Source organism: Strigops habroptila, chromosome 6 (genome assembly GCF_004027225.2).
Source record: "Strigops habroptila isolate Jane chromosome 6, bStrHab1.2.pri, whole genome shotgun sequence".
In the NCBI taxonomy this organism is placed as follows: domain Eukaryota; kingdom Metazoa; phylum Chordata; class Aves; order Psittaciformes; family Psittacidae; genus Strigops; species Strigops habroptila.
The window spans coordinates 60,354,734-60,373,016 of NC_044282.2; the positions used below are offsets into that span (position 1 = coordinate 60,354,734).

The 18,283-nt window shown below is 42.8% G+C and overlaps 1 protein-coding gene across 1 annotated transcript in view; it reads left to right on the forward strand.

Annotated features, from left to right (window-relative positions):
* The window catches only part of XKR6 (XK related 6), a 176,831-nt gene extending 163,086 nt beyond the window's left edge, over nucleotides 1-13,745 (forward strand). The window contains exon 3 of the mRNA XM_030489751.1: nucleotides 10,825-13,745. Coding sequence (XP_030345611.1) covers nucleotides 10,825-11,789 — 965 coding nt within the window. The 3' untranslated portion in view covers nucleotides 11,790-13,745. The remainder of the gene's footprint in view (nucleotides 1-10,824) is intronic.
* The last annotated feature ends 4,538 nt before the right edge of the window (nucleotides 13,746-18,283 follow it).

The following is an 18,283-nucleotide window of genomic DNA, read 5'->3' on the forward strand; positions in this document are numbered from 1 at the left end:
AAGTTCTGAGGTGGTCCTTCTTTTCAGGAGAGCAGTCCCCTCACCTGCAATTATGCTGAGACAATTCCACCAATGGCCCCCTACACAGTAGCAAAGACTTATAAACCGTAAGGTTAGCCAAGTGTGCACTGCTGACACATCTCCTCTAAGCACACTGAAGACCTCTTACCTTTGCCAGTGAGTGTGAACCAAGTTGGGTTTCCTTCCTCTTCCCCATCAGGTCAAAAGCATTTCCAGAACTGAGATGCAGTTATTTCTCTAATGGCCTGCAGACTTTCTGTGTCCAGGCCAAACCATCAACCAGAGGTGGTTTGAAGGACCGATGTTTGGTACTGTCACAGACTGTTTGAAAGATTGCCTTGATGTTGCCTCATCTCCAAGGAACAGACCGTGGGAGCTGTATTTATAGCAGGAAGTTCCTTCACTAAGCCTTGGCAGGAGATGTTGCTTCCCCAATCTGGTGGCCAGTCTGTTGGGTTTCATCTATGCTAATAAACTGAAACACATCAGAACATGAGTACAGCCACCAGATCTTGGCCACCCATGTGGTTCAGTTACCAGGACAGTCCTTGGCACATTTTTAGCTCACGGCAGCTAGCACCAACTCATACAATTCCCAGGCTTGGCTCAGGTGTTAGCACAGGCCAAGAACAATTCCCAACAAGGAGTCTGCATTGGACCACCCTGTTTTGGAGGCTGAGACAGAATAATGACATGGATGTAGCAGTCAACAGACTTAGGCTTTGCTCAGTTACTGATATCTAGGCACAGGGTCCCAGGTTCAAAAGGTGCCCCAGACCTATGCTAGGGAAAAGAGATTCTCATGGCTACTTTCAGAAGCAGACAGCAGAACTCCTAATGCTTTCCTTCTCAGTGGTGATGTGCTTCCCTATTTTTCAGAGTATTTTAGTCCCACTTGCAAGACTACAACATCCTTTCAACTTGTGCTAGGCAGATTTAAATTCTTCTGGCTGTGGTTCTCATCTAGATTAAAACAGAATGCCAGGATAAAGATGCTGTAACAAGTATCAAATGTACGGTGTTAAAATGCAAGTATATTGTATGTGTTTGCAGAGTTGTGTTGTTTCATGCCAAGTATTCCTACTCAGAACACAGAAATGGGTGGGGAAAGATTTTATACTAAATCAAGCCATGTCTTGTTTAGCAAGGTTGGGGGGTTTTCCCCATTTCAGTGCATTCTACTAGTATCATAAGATGTATTTCTCTTCTAAAGGTTCCTAGCAATAGAGTTCAAAGATCATTAGGCCTGAAAAATGTCTGTATAGGAGGCTTATTCTGATCTTTGCAGAGTGCAAACTGGGAGCAACTCTGCTGGAGTCAATATACTCAAGTGTCTGACCAAAGAATTGGCCAATAAATGTTGTGTCTTAAGTGCCCTTCATAAAGAGCAAGCTGTTGAATGAATATGCAATATGATTTTTCCTCCAAGGGTAACTGCTCTTGCATTTTCCCATATTAATCTTCCCTGTTAAAGTAATCACATCTTTGGGGTATTTTCCCCTGTTGCTATGGGAAAGGCTATTTTAAATAGCAGAGGGGAAAAACCTAGATCTCAGCAATCAGTGACCACACAACACTGTACATCTAACCAAGAGGCTGCAAGAGCAGCACAGTCATACTTGCGTGTCTTTAGTCTCTAGAGATCCATGGCAGATCCATGCTAATGGTGGTGCTTAGCTCTTCGTATTAACTTTGAAGGTAGCTTAGGTTGACTTTTTTTCCATCTCAGGTGCTTGGTAAGATCTGGATGCCTCTGGGTCATGCTGATGGCCCTGTAGGTTCAAGGCTCTGCACAGGCTACTCTGATTTCTGAACTGAGTTCAGAAGCAAATGAGCACAAAAGTAACCAGAAAGTACACCAAGAAAAAGCAGTGGAAGTCTATAGAGATGACTTATACACTTCTCTGCTGGCTGTATTCCTTTCAGGTTGAACCAGGTTTCTGTGATAGACTCTGCTGCTCTTTCTTTAACATTGCCTACAAAGAGGGATTTTGCTCTGCATGCACAGATTTAAACCTTGTCCTTCCTGGAGCTGTTGTCAGGACATCCTGATAGACCATTTCAAGTGAAATCTCTTTGGGTCTCTCTCGAGCAGCTTCAAACCTCTTGTCTGTGGCTGTTAACTTTTGGGGATTCAGGTGGGGTTCTTTATCAGTGTGATTCTGAGACAGTGGTTGAAGTCATTCAGATTAAAAAGAACTTAACTAGAAGTCTTTATAATTACAGTGATGACTCTGCAGAGGGTATCTCACCCTGAGCAGAGTGGCAATTCATGCAGCTTCTGACAAAAAGAGACACATATAAAAGTTTTCATGCTTTATTTCAAACAACCTAAACTGTGCCCAGGCAATCCTGGCTTCTGCTCTCCGAGCACATTTCCAGCCTAGAATTAGCCCAGGCGATTGGTACCTGTATAATTTTAGACCAGACTGTCTCTCATTCCTGTATGCGTGGTATTAGAAGATGGAACATGAACATGAACCCCAATTTAAGTGATAACAGCAGCTATTCTAGCTGGAAACGCCATCAAATGTAGCCCTGCACCAACATCAAAAACACCTTCAGTAAGATTAATGAGATTTCTGGTTTACTAGCCAAAAATTACAAAGGAAAGAACTGTTCAATATTAGCACCCTCAAAATAGCATCCACTGAAGTGGAACTATCTGCTTTTGGTGAGAGGAGGACAGTGATTTCTTTTCTTTGTATTTTCTTAATATTTGGGCTCTATTTCAAAATAGAAGAGACATTTCAAAATAATTAGTTTCACATCATAAATAATGTCATAATAATTAATATAACATCAAAAGGGACTCCAAAGGCAAAATCATTCTATGGGCTATGAATCTATGACTTACACGCCTATGAGGACTGTGTATATACATGCCCGTTGAGGTCAGACCTCTTCTAATCAATAGAAGAGGTCTGATCCTCTTCTATCTATCTAATCGATTATCCTTTAATTGATTAAGGAGAGGGATATCGTATTTCTGCTACCACTTTCTTGAGGATGGTGATAACTCTGTCTGGCTATTCAAGGAAATGCAACTTGAATATGTTCTCTGACTGACCATGGCATCCTTCTCTCATCAGGATTGTGTTGGGGGTTTTTTTGCTTGCTTGGCCTTCAGTGGTATAAAATCATTGTGTCCCATCACTTGAATTTGCCCATGTTATGCTGGGTCTGTCAACTCCTGCTCTGCAGGAGCCTACGCTAGCTATTTTGCTCATCTTGGAGCCAGGAGAAGGTTTCTCCAACCCTCCTTTCTGCTCTCCTCACCCTTCTGGGACTCGGGGCTCTCCTCTGAACTCTTGAAGAGAGTTGATAGATGCCAAACCGTTGCTACTTAGGGTACTTCTTACCTACTTCCTGTTTGGTCATTTCAGTTTGATCACTCACACTGCTGTTAACGGAGAAACAGAGAGACATTTCCAGAGGGCAGCTCATCCCATTGATGAGCTGCCCTTGGGGTGAGATAAACACTGAAGCACATGATGTAAGGAAAATCTTAATTAAGAGTGGTTTAAAATGGGGGAGAGGGGGAAGGAAAGAAGAGAAGTTTTGCCAATCCTTATGTGGTTGGTGATTGATAGCCAACATTTTCAGCAGGAGATCTGACACTTCTCTGAGGATATTCAAGGACAGTCCAAAACAGAGGGCAGATTATCCCATTTCTGCTTGGCCTGGGGTGCTTGTGCCTCCTGCAGAAGGAGGATCAGTGACTGGCTTGCATCCAGGAGAAGATACAAGACTGGATGGCCCCAGGGCCTGAGCTGGTTTGGCAGCTCCGGAGTTCACAGAGGAGATGAATAGGAGGAGACATGACAGAAGCAGCCGAGATAATGAGAGCACAGATCAGACAAATGTGGCTGATCACCTCTTCTAGCAGGAGACAAAAAGGGGCATTTGGGAGAACTGAAAGGCATGAGGATGAAAGGGGAGAAAAGCAAGTCCTTTTGAAACACAGTCTATAGTGAACCTGTGGACTACAGTTCCTCAAGGCAGTGCTAAGATGAAGGCTGGATGGGAACTAAAAAGAGATCCAACTTTTCTGGGGTCAGTGAAGACATCTTAATTTACAAAAAAAAAAAAAAAAAAAAAAGAAAGGTTTTAGGAAATATTCACATTTCAGGACAAGACCCAGCCTTTAACTGGCAAGGGATGGGAGGGCAGCTTTCCATGTAGGCAAGATGTTCTGAAGTTGCCTTGCTGTGGACTTCATCACTCTCACAATAAAACGTTTGGGAACATGGATGTTCCTCTGGTCTAATGTGAACAAGCCCTCCCTGTGCTAGCTTGGACATGGACTATCCTGTATAGAAACTGAATGCAAGCCTTGTGTCAGGAAGTAACATTGGGATTCAATGGTAGAAGACCCTCTTCTTGTTGTCCAGACCTTCTTGGAGCTCGGTCCCTGAATGGAGTTCTTTACCTTTGTTTCTTGCCTTCCTCAGTGACCAGCAGTTTTGTATTTCTTATGGACTGGTGACACTGTGTCCTTGGGAGAATGGGGCTGTGGTGCTCCTTGGAGGAAGGTCTCAGAAGAGCTCCCTAGGAAAAGATATTGAGGGTTTGAAACTCACCTCTTGCCCAGTGAAACCAAAACATTTTTCATGGGAAAATAGCAAAGGACAGGACACTGGTGTAACATCTGTTCACAGTGTCAGGCTCTGTTTTTCATCCCTGGTCACTGCAGCTCAAAGTAGAGTACAGAGGTGTCACATAGATGAGAGGAGGTCATTCCTGGATCAGACTTAGGAGTGATGTTCACCACAGGAGAAATAGTGCTCATCTGCCATAATGGACTGGTGGCACACTGGGGAAATTGGTTAAAGAATTGTCCTGAAAGCCTAAGAGGAAAACAAACGGCATATTTTCCCATGTTCAAACTGAAAAAAAAAAAAAAGGAAAAATTAAGAAAACAAAAGTCATTCCTTTCTCTGAAAAGAAAGAGAAAAGAAAGATCAAGCCTCAAACTCCAGCAGGAACAATAAAAATCAGACCTGGGGTCTGATTCTGACCCCTTTTACTCTGGCACAAATAAATAAAACCAGATTAAAAAGTAAGGGGGAGTGACTTTCCAGCAATGTTGTTACAAAAGCAGAATCTAGCTTGATCTCTTTTGTGTATAAATGCATTTTCACTCTCTGTGCATCAAAATGAAAACCTGTTCCTCGACTCATGCTGAGCTTCAGGGAGGAACGTGCCAACCAAAGGGGAAAACACAATAACAGGGTTCACAGCACAGAGGCCTGAGCAGCCAGCGAGTGATGGGGAGGAACTGAGACGCAGCACTTTGCATTAAGCAAGTGCTGCCTTTGCAAAGGGGTTGATGGAACGTTTCATGTCGCACTAAATATTTGCTGTCCAGCTTACCCAGGAGAAATGTTGGTATCTTCCCATTTTGTTTTAGTAGAGTCTTCAGGAGAATTAATGTCAAAAAAGAAACAGAGCACCATTTAGGCATCATTTTCAGCTTTAAAGGGACAGGCACCACAGCAAATACTTAGGGAATATGCCACAGTAAGTGCATTAAAATTACGTAGAACCAATAACATGCAGCTGGATTCTGATGAAAACTGTGAAAACTGAAAAACCTCTCTCCTCAGCTGAATAACACTGCAAATAAGGGAAAAATTGATATATTGTTCATTTTAAATATTCATATTTTCATGTGTATGATTTGTCTACATCTTTTATTAGACTAGTTGTAAAACCATGTGTAATTGCATATCATGAGTAGGCCAGATAGATTGGGCTGGCTTTCTACGTGCTGTTTTTGTTCCTGCACATACATGGGCTTTAAAAACAGCAATAGCAACTTAAGGGGAGTCATTGCTTGTCGATGTGGATTTTCCCAAGACCCTTGTTACATTTCTGAGACAGCCTTTTCTTTTTCTGGATCATCAGTAGGAACTAGACAATGAAAACCAAAACAGGCTGAAATTCAGCCTGCTTCTGTGAGCTTCAGCAAGGCTCCAGGTCCTTCCCTTGAACTCAGAGTGGTTCATGCTCTCCTCTGGTATCAGGTCACTACCTTCACTATACTCTAATCCACTGGTGCCTTCATGATCCGAAGCAACAGTTCTTGTTTACCCTTCTCAGAGACTCTATTCCATGGTCTGACACTTGTCAGAAACTCTACCCTTCTATATAGCTGCCTTACTTCCTAGTGCTTTCTCATTTCTCTTCACCATTTACTGTTCCTTAGTCTGTGTGCCACATGTTTACCACTGAAGACTGTTCATTAGCTCCCCGAGAAAGGCAGAATTACTAAGGCAAGTCAGCATCAAGGCAGTTCAAGATGATAGGTGAATTCAGCTCCAGATTCAGGCACCTACAGGTGTCTCTGACAGAGGTGTCTCCATGTAAGACCTTCAGTAAATTTTTCAAATATTAGCTCTTCATCTGTCAAATGGGGACATTACAGAGCTCTGCCTCACCGTGCTGAATGTAGCTTAGGAGATGTCTCACCGTAAGGACTTCAGGGTACATTACTAAAGTGATGTGGGGGACTAAGTCTTGTGATGTGTCATTCAAGACACATGGGCTTGACTCCTCACTAGTGCTGACTATGGCCTGTGAGTCACTTATTGCTTCCTAGCAGGTGACAGAAGTTCAAGAGTTGCTGTAAACCCCAGTGCAGAGAGTTTGAAGATAACCCCAGTCTATGCCAGTCTGAGTTGTTATGGGAAGGTGGGAAACAGATCGCGCAGATGCAGCCACAGGGCTTCTAGCTCTATTGGACCTGATGTCCTCCTGGCTTGAGAATGCCCACAGAGATGTGGCAGTGCATGGCAGGTATTTTTCATTCCCAAGACTAAGCACAGAGTGGGAGGAGTGGGAGTGGGATTATGAAGTGACTTCAGTTTTAAAACAGCCCCAATGCTTTGATAAACAAACCTTGGAAGAGAGTCGAAACCCACTTATGGTAGATGAAGGTGCGTCAGTCACCACGTGCAAAAGTCAAGATCCAAGTTAAAAAATAATTCACATGTGATCCAACTTACCAGAACTTTTGTTCTAGTTGTAATTGGAGAGATCTCTAGAGTTGCTTAGAAGTAAGGACTGGAGAAGTAGGAAAGACAATTTATCCTTCAGTCTGTGAGAATTGTACATTGTATGAAGGATGTCACAGGCTACAAGTAACATGGAAGGATGGGAATGAAAAACTCATGCTCAATATGACAAAAGCCAAGGCATGCTTTGTCATTTCATAGAATCATAGAATCATAGAACAGTTAGGGTTGGAAAGGACTTTAAGATCATCTAGTTCCAACCCCCCTACCATGGGCAGGGACACCTCACACTAAACCACGTCACCCAAAACTCCATCCAACCTGGCCTTGAACACTGCCAGGGATGGAGCATTCACAACTTCCTTGGGCAACCTATTCCAGTGCCTCACCACCCTCACAGTAAAGAACTTGTTCCTTATATCTAACTTAAACTTCCCCCGTTTAAATTTAAACCCATTACCCTTTGTTCTATCACTACAACCCCTAATGAAGAATCCCTCTCCGGCATCCTTGTAGGCCCCCTTCAGATACTGGAAGACTGCTATGAGGTCTCCATGCAGCCTTCTGTTCTCTGGGCTGAACAGCCACAACTTTCTCAGCCTATCTTCATATGGGAGGTGCTCCAGCCCCCTTATCATCCTCGTGGCCTCCTTTGGACTTGCTCCAACAGCTCCATGTCCTTTTTATGTGAGGACACCAGAACTGTACACAGTACTGTGTGAAGTCTGTATGAAATAGCCATGGAATAAGTTCTGTGGCAACACAGTAAAAAGTACTGGAGAAGTCTTTATATTGCTCCATGATTCCTGTTGACATCCACCCACTGATCGCACCCCCTTACACCCAGGTCCAGATCCTGCTCATCACTAAGATGCCAAAATTTGCATTCATCACAGAGTCATGAATTTTTAAACAACGACAGGAATATATCAAAATATCTAGTGGTACTTCATTCCCCCCCTCAGATCTTAGTGCAAATGAGGAGGCAAAGAATTGTTTTGTAAGGGTAGAACTCATCCCACCTGACTGCTGGTGTTCACAAGTCCCCACACTTCCCTGTCAGGGGATGGAGTCAGATACTTCAGGAGCATGAGTCAACCCCTCCCTGTCCCACACATGGATCTTAGGACAGGGTGAATCACTTTCTGGGGGTGTCTGCCTCTCTCTGTTGACTCGAGGGGATGTTCAGATGACTATCAGCAGGCAAGGTACCCTGCAATGTGAGTGATTCAACACACATACTCTCAGACAGCTCTGTGCAATTTACAGCAAAGACTGTGATTAGTGTAGGTTTCTGCACTGAAAACATTACAGTGGGAAAAGCCTTTAGGTTTTTGTTTCTGGTGTATTTTATTCCTCTCTCTTTTCTGGAATAAATGAAACCAACAGAAACATTTTTAAGCCAGTGTGACACATCTGTCTCTTGTGGGTTGGCATTGCTTGAGTTTCAGTATAACAGGTGCATCTAATGCCATACAAGTTTCTAGTATAACAGCACTAAATTAAGAAAATACCTGACTTTTTTTTTTTTTTTTTTTTGCTGCTAATCATGGAAAGTTTTTTGTAACTGAATGACTAGAAGAGACTGCAACAAGCAGTACTTATGCACATAGAATCACTTACTTTAAGAATAGTGTGGGATTGCTCAGCCTTCCAAAACTGTTAATTGTGTCTACCAAAAACGTAATTCATCTGGTAGGTTAAAAATAAACCTATTCTACATCTGTTTGGGGCTGAGGCTATTCACTTTCATAAATTTCCATCCATTAGAATCCCCCAAGTCCTATATATAAGTGTTTCTTATTAAGGACTTCGAACTTGGGGAAAACTGCGGTTTTCTTAAAGATGGTGGCCTAAAGGTAGCCTCTTTGATAAGACCACTGATCTTGCTGTTTTGTGGTTTATTGTTTTAAAAGTTCAGTCTGAAATGCTAAAGCACATGTGAGCCCAAAGACAAGGTATTCAGAGAGCGACACCAGACCTGATGGAAAGTTGTAGTTTTGGTGGACCTGCAGGCTAGGAGAATTTCAGTGAGGGGCAGACATGGAGGTCTGCCGTCCTTCCTGGCCACCTTCTCCGTTGCCGCTCCTCCAGACATAGCTAGGCTGGAAGTGGAAAATCTAACCCCACCATACTGCGGGGTGGGCTCATCAGAAAGAAGATGAAGTTTCTAGAGTGAGGTCTGAAGAACCAGTGGATCTTCTTTAGATCCCCAGGAGACCCAGGTCCTTGTGGGCAAGAGAAAAGTGAGAAGAAGAAATTTAGGGAGAAGAAGAAATTTAGGCTTTCAGATATTTTAGCTTTTTAACCCATTTTAGCTGCTGCAGCAAGCAGCTCCTTGGGTTTTCTTAAAGTAATGAAAGCAAAAAAGAGATGGACCTATCTTCCAGTGTGTTACACATCAGAGATGGAGGGGTGTTTGTTGTTGTTTGGTTTTGGTTGAAACCATTAGTAGTTTTTCTTTAGTTTTTATAGGTGATGCTCCCAGACAAATCTTTGGCCAAGGCCCAGTCAAACTATAGCTACCAACCTATTGAGCTTCCCAAACATGGATCTTAGTCCACCATCTGTTCCTTCACCTGCAGAGCAGTTGTCCAGTGAGCAGCAGTGGGAGCAAAGGAATAAGATGACAGTGGCCCTTTCTTTTCTCAAGAATCTGTCAATTAATTTTTATTATGATGCTTTGCTCGATGAGGTGTTCAATTTACCCTTGCAATAATCAATGGTATTTTATTTCAAAAAGCTCCTGAAGTGTGATGGAGCACTGTTTCATCCTTTGGAGCAAATAAATATTTTAAGTGTTGATTGCAATAGGGAATAAGATCAGTCCCCTTTGGAATATTATGGGGTGCCTGCCCCATGCCAGCATGCAAGGGATGAGTTGGAAACTGAGGGTGACCCTGGGGCAGGCAATGCATTCACTGATGGGAGCAGTCCCACAGGGGCTGAGTGCATGCTGGTAATGGTTCCCTCAGTGGTCCTAGACAAGGCAAGGGGTTGGACCAGATCCAAGGACTCTTCAAAGGGTCCCACCAGGAGCAGAATGAGACAGGGCTGGAGACATGACTGAGACTTAGATCTGTGGTCCACCCAGGAGACAAGGCTGGAGATATACTACCTGCAATATAGGTCTTAAGTCCATCATGGAAACAGGGCAGGGAAGTTTCTGGAGGGATCAGAGTCTTTGGTTTGGGACCATTTGGAGGATATTGATGAGTCTTGATATTCCTTCTGCTTATATATTCATCTAGATGGCACTACAAGGTGACAAAAACCGGCCTTTTTTTCCCAAAGGATTCCTGATTAAGGCAAAATCAAGCGCAAGTCAATGTGAATGTTGCTTGTATGAAAGTATTTTAGAAAAAAAAAGAATCCATACAGCTACAAGGAATACGGATGTCCTGCACTTGCCATGGTGCACTCCAAGGTAGACCCCTTTCTACCGAAAGATGAGATTTGGATATCAAATTCTCAAGTATGGATCTAATGAGGATGAGGACAGAGGTTGTACCCTGTAAGAAGAGAAGAGCTGGGGTGGTAGCAGAGCCAACAGCTCATGAGAATGAGCATAATGTGCTGTGTCAGAGAACTCGTGCATACAGCATCCTTTCCAATTCCTACACTGATATTTCTGTATTTCTCTCCTCCAGACTATAAGGACAACCTGACGTGAGTTGAACCTTTGGGCTACTGAGCCTGCCCCAGATGCAAAAATTTAGTGAGCAGATGATGTTTTCAACCAAACCTCCTATCTAACTCAGTGGATCTGTGTGTCTTCCGGCAGGTGTGTCCTCTGTGGCCTCCCTGATGTCCCTGGCTTGGGTGCTAGCCTCCTATCACAAGCTTCTTCGGGACTCTAGGGACGACAAGAAGAGTATGAGCTACAGAGGGGCCCTCATCCATGTCTTCTGGCGCTGCTTCACCATCTCATCTCGAGTTCTTTCTTTTGCTCTCTTTGCTTCCATCTTCCAGCTCTACTTTGGGATCTTTGTAGTGGTCCATTGGTGTGCCATGGCTTTCTGGATCATCCATGGTGGGACAGATTTCTGCATGTCTAAGTGGGAGGAGATCCTCTTCAACATGGTGGTAGGGATTGTGTACATTTTCTGCTGGTTTAATGTCAAGGAAGGGCGGACTCGATACAGAATGTTTGCGTATTACACGGTAGTCCTGACGGAGAACGCTGCCTTGACGCTCCTTTGGTATTTTTACAGAGATCCTGACACTACTGACCCATATGCCGTGCCAGCACTGTGTTGTGTCTTTCTTAGCTTTGCTGCTGGGATAGCTTTGATGCTGTTATATTATGGTGTGCTGCATCCCATGGGGCCAAGAGTTAAGATCTTAGCCAGCTCCTGTTGCGCCGAGCTGCTCTGGGGCATTCCTTTGCCCCCCGATGTTGAGCCCATGGCACCCCAAACCCCTGGGTACCGGGGGGCCCAGGCTACGCCCACCAGAGCGGTCACGGAGCAACAGGAGGAACTCACGGCTGACACTTGCTTGCCCGTTTTCCAGGTGAGAGCAATGGTACCATCTACTCCATCTGGGCGACCCTACCCCCCTGAGGGGCCTCTCATTAAGATTGACATCCCAAGAAAAAGATACCCTGCATGGGATGCTCATTTTGTAGACAGGAGGTTAAGAAGAACTATCAACATCCTCCAATATGTCACCCCCACAGCTGTAGGTATTAGGTATAGAGATGGACCTCTCTTATATGAGTTGCTACAATATGAATCTTCACTTTAAAGCTCCTTAAAGCAAAAGTAAAAGAGGGGACCTTATTTTTGTTTACGGTAAACACAGATCATGAAACAAACACAAACCTTCAGATAAGCTTTCTTTCTGGTTGCTGTATGTATAAAAAAAAAAAGATATTCTCTATGTTTTGTAAGTAAAAACAAAAAGAAAAACTTTTCTTTTGTTTTTTACACACAAGAAACAGTATTTCAACTTCCACACCTAGGATTCACAGGTGGAGAAGGAGGCATCTCCACATCAGTTTTATACCGTACACCAAGTGTAGAACATTATCTATGGGATTGGTGCTGATTGAAAAATAAAAAACAAACAAACAAACCTACAACTGCCTTATGCCCTTAGGTGCTGAGTTTCATTAAGTACTGTCACCTTTCTCATGCAAAACTCTTTGACGATTATATGCCAGGAAAAGTAAAACAAAAAAAACCACAAAACAACCAACCAACTGAAATGCAAACCTTAAAATTAAAAAAAAAAAAAAAAAAAGAAAAGAAAAAATAAACAACAAAAAGAGACAAATGTACAATTAAAAAATATATCTTGTTGCTCTTATTGGATTTAGCAGAAAAAAACCCAAATGTCTAAAGATAAGAAAGCAAAGCCAAGATACCCCCAATGGAGTCTGATTTTTCCAACTGAAAGACAAAATCAGGTCTGTAACTCAATTTGGCAATGCATTTATAACACCATTTGGCCAAGCCTGTGAACCTTGACCAAGTCATGTTATAAACGTGATCCCACCATGTAACTGTTTTCCTCGTGTAAATGGGCCATGTGTAATGGTCGATTTGCACCCAATTAATATGGTAATACAGTATCTGATCTTGTTTCGAACAATTGCACACACTAAAGTGCCACTGTCTTCAGTGGAGTAAATATCAACCACCTGAGCCCAGAATAAGGCCTGCCACCTTGATTTCTGGAAAATAAGAAATCTGCAAACATTGAAATTATATACCAAAAACATTATACTAAAGTACATTTACACATATCTAATAACTATTTCAGTAATAATAAAACTCAGCATAGTAGCAAAAAGCGAGTCAATTTAAAGGCACAATACTTGATCAGTGACTGGCAAAATAATTTGACCTACTGTATCATTTTAAGGCTGTGAAAGGCATACATGTATTATTTGTAATCTTGTGTAAGACCTGTCATGTCTCATTCAGTGCGAGCCTTAAAGTGATTGTAAAGCATCCTTCGTTCCATTTTGGGTATTTGGGGTTTTGATTTTTGTTTTGTTTTGTTTTTAAGGAAAACAAAACATGAAAATCGGGATAAAAACAAAAAACAAACAACAACAAAACAACCAACAAACTTCTTCAAATGGTAATAACCTGTAAACTGACTCACATCTAGAGATGATTTGGTGCTTTGTATTTTTGTTGATGTTGTTGTTGTGATTTAGCTGAGAATTCTTCACCCGGTACATGTGGGGAACTGCTGATAAAAACTGTCTCATGTCACCCTCTACTGTAAGTACATGACGAGAAACACCACCAGAGGAAATTCAGGAGCGTAGCAAGAGCATCGTGGTTTAGCTTTGTCTTCTCACGGCAAGGAGATGCTGCCACCTCTGTTGATGGCAAAGCCTAGATGGTCACCTGCTGAGTTGTGTGGTTGTCTCGACATTTCCGAATAACCCGCTCAGTGTCTGAACATTCACATCTCTCGAATGCTGTTTCTGTGCTGGAATCTCTTTTTTCAAGTTAAATCATGGGTTTGCGTCTATCCAACACCCTTTTCCGTTTCGAGAGTATTGCTCCTTTAAAGGAATATTCCCATTTCAGGGCATCTTTTCAATCCCACCATCCCTCTACTTGGGAGGGGAAAAACAACAACAAAATGAGATATTTTTAAGTGAATGCTGTAGTATTTTCTGTGTGTAATTGCAATTTTTTATTCCAGAAATACTGTAACTGTCTAGGGTGCAAAACTCCCATGCTGACCTATTCTGAAGAGGAGATCAGCATGGGGGGATATTTTTTAATTATGATTATGATTTTTTTGTTTAATTTGAGGAATCAGTTGGTTTTTTTAAATATAAAAGTATTTAATGAAACTAGTACCAATTTTATATAACAGTTTAAAGAAGCTGAATGCTTTCTTCGCCTGAATATACCTGAAGAGAAACATTTTTTTCAATCAGTGATCCTTTGCAGTGTTCTGAGAAAATGTTGGGGTTTCCTCAGTTGTTTCATTTTGTTTTGTAAAGAAAACTTTTAACTGGTGTCTGTCCCTTTCGAGGAGGGCAGGACTCATTCACGCCAAACTATAGACACATGGCAAAGTTTATAAGAAGCCAAATTGTCACTGGTACTGTAATTCCCAGTCAAACTCCATTTCAGGCAATTGTTTCTGGGCTTTGATTACAACCAGTATGATGATCACATTTTCATGCAAAGGGAGGGGTTTTGTCTTGTCTGCCCGTCTAAATTCCCAGTCCCTTGTTTACTGTGCGCATAAATACATATATATATGCGCACTTACATGTATTTGTGAAAAGCTTTCATTTCCCTTCTCCATTGTCTGTGTCCCATAACCAGTCCCCTCTCAAGTGTCCTATTAACGTTTCTCCCTGTTTCTTCCCTAATCAGTATACTGCCTCCATAAAAAGAGGCAATTTGTGAAGTGAACTTGCTACGCACAGATACTGAGACATAAAAAAACAGAGGTGCCCATCCTCCAGCAACAGGTCTGCATTTCTCCTCCCAGGACTTTATTCTGACTTAACTTTAATACTAGTGTAGACTTAGTTTCTCTGAGACTCATTCCCTGTCTAAAGACTCTCTTTGGTCCTTCGATGAAGAGCTCTCCTCTGCACGTAGCTTCATAGAATGGTTACATCTGCATTTCATTGGCATGAGCATGAGAAAGGAATGGATGACAGACAACCCTGTTGTTCCTTGAGGACCTTTCCTCCAGGAAACAGCATCCTCATTTTCAAAAGCACCAGAGAAGATCCCCTTCCCCAGACTTGTCAACCTTGAGGTCTGGTTTGGAGATGTGATCCCACTCCCTAGCCCAACCGAACAGCTGGACCCTGCTGCTTCGCACCGGGACAGTGAAATGAGTCAACGAGCTGAGGCACACTCATCAGGAGTTGAAGAAGGGACCCTTCAGTGTTGCCTCTCATGAACATCTGCAGCCTGCCTTCCCTCAGGAACGGGACCCTTGCTCCAGACCACCACACCAACAGCCGTCCTCTCCATCCTGTTATGGGAGCAGAGGGGCAAAACACTCTAGAAGTGACCTTACCTCTCGATACAGTGCTAATTTCTCACAGCCAAACCAGCTTAACTAAGGGCTTGACACACCCCTCCAAAGTAATTTTCCTTCGTGGCTCGTAGAATGGATAGCTGGATATCCGTAGTATGGATAATGAAGGCAGGTGCCTCCACTGCATATTAAGACTGTTTCATTACGTTTAATTGCATAAACTTTCTGCCTCAGCTATTAGTCCTTTCTTTGAATGATATCCACTGGCATCTTGATTTAGCAAAAGATTTCCAGTGAGAGCCTGTGTCAACCCTGAAGAACTATTTCTCTTTGAAGGACTTCATTACAGCCTTAACATAAAGCACATGCTCTACCACTACACCCAATGAGTTCATGGTGGACAGTTTGGTGTGGTGACCATTTCCTCTTTGGATTATCTGTGATCTTGTTGCCAAACAGCGCCTTTTGCCAAGCCAAAAGCTCGGGGAGAAAAATTATCCACAGCTCTTTATTGGTACTAATCCTAGTGCTAAGAGTCTAGTCTTTTCCTGTTTACTTCTTTTCCTAGGGTCTCTTTGATTTTTGGTGTGCACTTCGGCAGGATGGTTAGTGACTTGTTTTGGTTTCACTTGGTTTTTAACTCCTTAGCTTCTCCCTGGTAGCTCAGTTACACCATGTCCCACCTTCTTGCCAGAAGATACTGTGTCATGGAGAAGGTCGAGTCCATATTTATTCACCTCATGAGAGCAGTGAGCAACTTCTCTGGCATGTTTGTGCTGCTGGATTCACCCTGGGATCATCTAAACCAGCCAACTATGCCGTGCCAGGGCAAAGTCTGGGCAAGAGGGCTCCACCATCCCCACTGTTACGTTTTTCAAACCTTCCCTGGCATGGTTTTGGCCCACACCAACAAGCCCTGGGCTTGGGTACAGCTTGCACAGACATTGACGCTGGCCAGAGACCATCACCAGGCGGCAGTTTGGATGCAGACGCTCTGTATTGGTGGAGAAAGAGTTTAGTAGTGTGGATGTGGCCAGCACTTGTCAGTTGGCTCATGGCCCGAATGGATACTGTCAGTGCTTAATTTACTAATAAAGATGCAACTATACGCCACAGACCAGGATTCAGGACTTGGTGGAATAAATCAGCTCCAACTTGGCATTCTTCTATTTTTCTGCCCGGTTCAATGGACAAGGTATTTTTCAGTTCACTTTGTTATTTTTGCTGACATTATTTTGCAAACAGCGTCACTTTTATGGTGCTGATGTCAACCCATCCATCCTTCCATCCATGTCAGATGGCTGGCATGCGTAGGGTGATAACGTTATACATCTGTAGGCAGCTAATTTGGAGACAGGAATGATTCAGACAAGACCAAGTCAACAATGGAAGTACAGGAATTACAAGGTCCCTGCCCATGCCCTTGTCATGCTTTGCCACCCACACAAGGTATTTTTCATCTGCAGCATACCCAATCTGAACTGCAGAAGAGGAGCCAAAGTATAATTACCAGTGGAAAGTGCAAGCAAGCCACTGATTTGAAGTGTAAATATATATGTTTTCAGTGTTTTGGATTGGAGCTAATTGTCTGCTTCATCCTGTCCTTCTCTGCACCTGCCAAAAGTCAGTAGTCATCTGCATGTATTTTTATTTAAAGCTGACTAGATGAAACAGGACAAATTTGATTTCAAGCTTTAGCCAGTGGTCTGCTAAAATCTGGCTGATGCTGCTCACAAGGGTATTGACTATCAGAAAGCAATTAGCCTGTTCTGATATATTTCTGTACGCGCAAGATTCACTTCACAATTTATCTCTACTCCTTGTCCCTACACAGAAGTGCATGATACACTTGTCACCCACATATCTGCAGCATGACTAAACCTCCTGAAGAAAATGTGGTCTGAGGTTCATCCAGCATGATTTCATTGAAGCTCAGAGGTGCTTTGAAAAGGAAAACTTACTACTGTGCATTTGCAAAACCTTTTAGTGCCTGCTTGCTGGGCAGCTTGGGTAAGAGACAATTTGGAAGCTGCCAGAGTCAGCGGAAAATTGTGGAGACAGGCTTTTCTAGGATATTTTCTTCTTTTACTGGGTTAGCTTTTCTCTGGATTCTGTTCAGATTGAATGTGGTCATGCAAAAAACCTGGAAAACAAAAACTCAAATAACCACAACAGAGTAAGGTCTATGCCAGTCCCCATAGAAGCTGAGGTAGTTGATGTTAGATGGTAGGGATGATGTGAAATCCATTGCGTACCCTTTGCTTGCTGGAGCTTGCATGCTGTTATTTTGGCAGTTGTCTAAAGCCCTGGGGCTTTAGGGATGGTAGTTTCCCAGGGTTATGATTTCTGTTTTTATCTTTCCTTGGAGCTCAGGTGTATTCTGGTGCAGAGAATCTCAGCCTTGTTTGAACGAGAAGATTTGAGGCTATCCCAAATAGACGTGGGCAAACCTTTCACTGTGTGCAGAATGAGTTTCCAGGCCTTTGGGTACTGCTAGAGATCGTTGCAATCCACTTATTTCTCCATGAGCACGTTCAGAATTGCTTCATTATTCTGTTGTGTTTAAACTTGGGAATAATGGTGTGATGGCTCTTTTTTGTTGAGGTGTGATGTGAAGAAAGGTAGGAGCCTTCCTGCTGTGCTAGGTGTTGCCTGTGTTCAACCCTTGTTCTTTACTTGACGCTCAGACATTAGGATAATGGGAAAACATGAGAAAATGAGATGACAGATAGCTGCATATGTTCCATTGGCTCTTCACTGATGAGGAGGGAAGCAATTAGTGACAATTTAAATAAATCTGCATAAACCATCTGGACCTCAAGGTATGTTCATACATACACACAGACCAATTGGAAAGTGATGTTGATAAAATAATACGGACTATCATTTCCTGCTGTATATTAAAAAACTAAGAAAACCCCAAACAAAACACAAACCACAATAAAACAAAGCATGGCAAGCAGACAAAAATTATTTGAGAGCATAAACTTTCCTTCCCCCCTCCTTTGGGACACATGCAGCAAGGCCACTGTTTGAAAACCAGGCACTTTGTTATACACGGAGTTATTTGGATTTGTGCAATGCTGTGTTTTTCAGATGTCTTTTACAGTGAGCGTAGAAAGTGGCCACGGTCTAAAACTCATTGCAGATTTCTGGGTGACAGTCCTCCTGGGTTTCAACCCCAGCTCTGCCACAACATTGCTGTGTAACCTTGAGCAAGTGATTTAACCTTTCTGTGCCTACAGTTTACCCATCTGTAC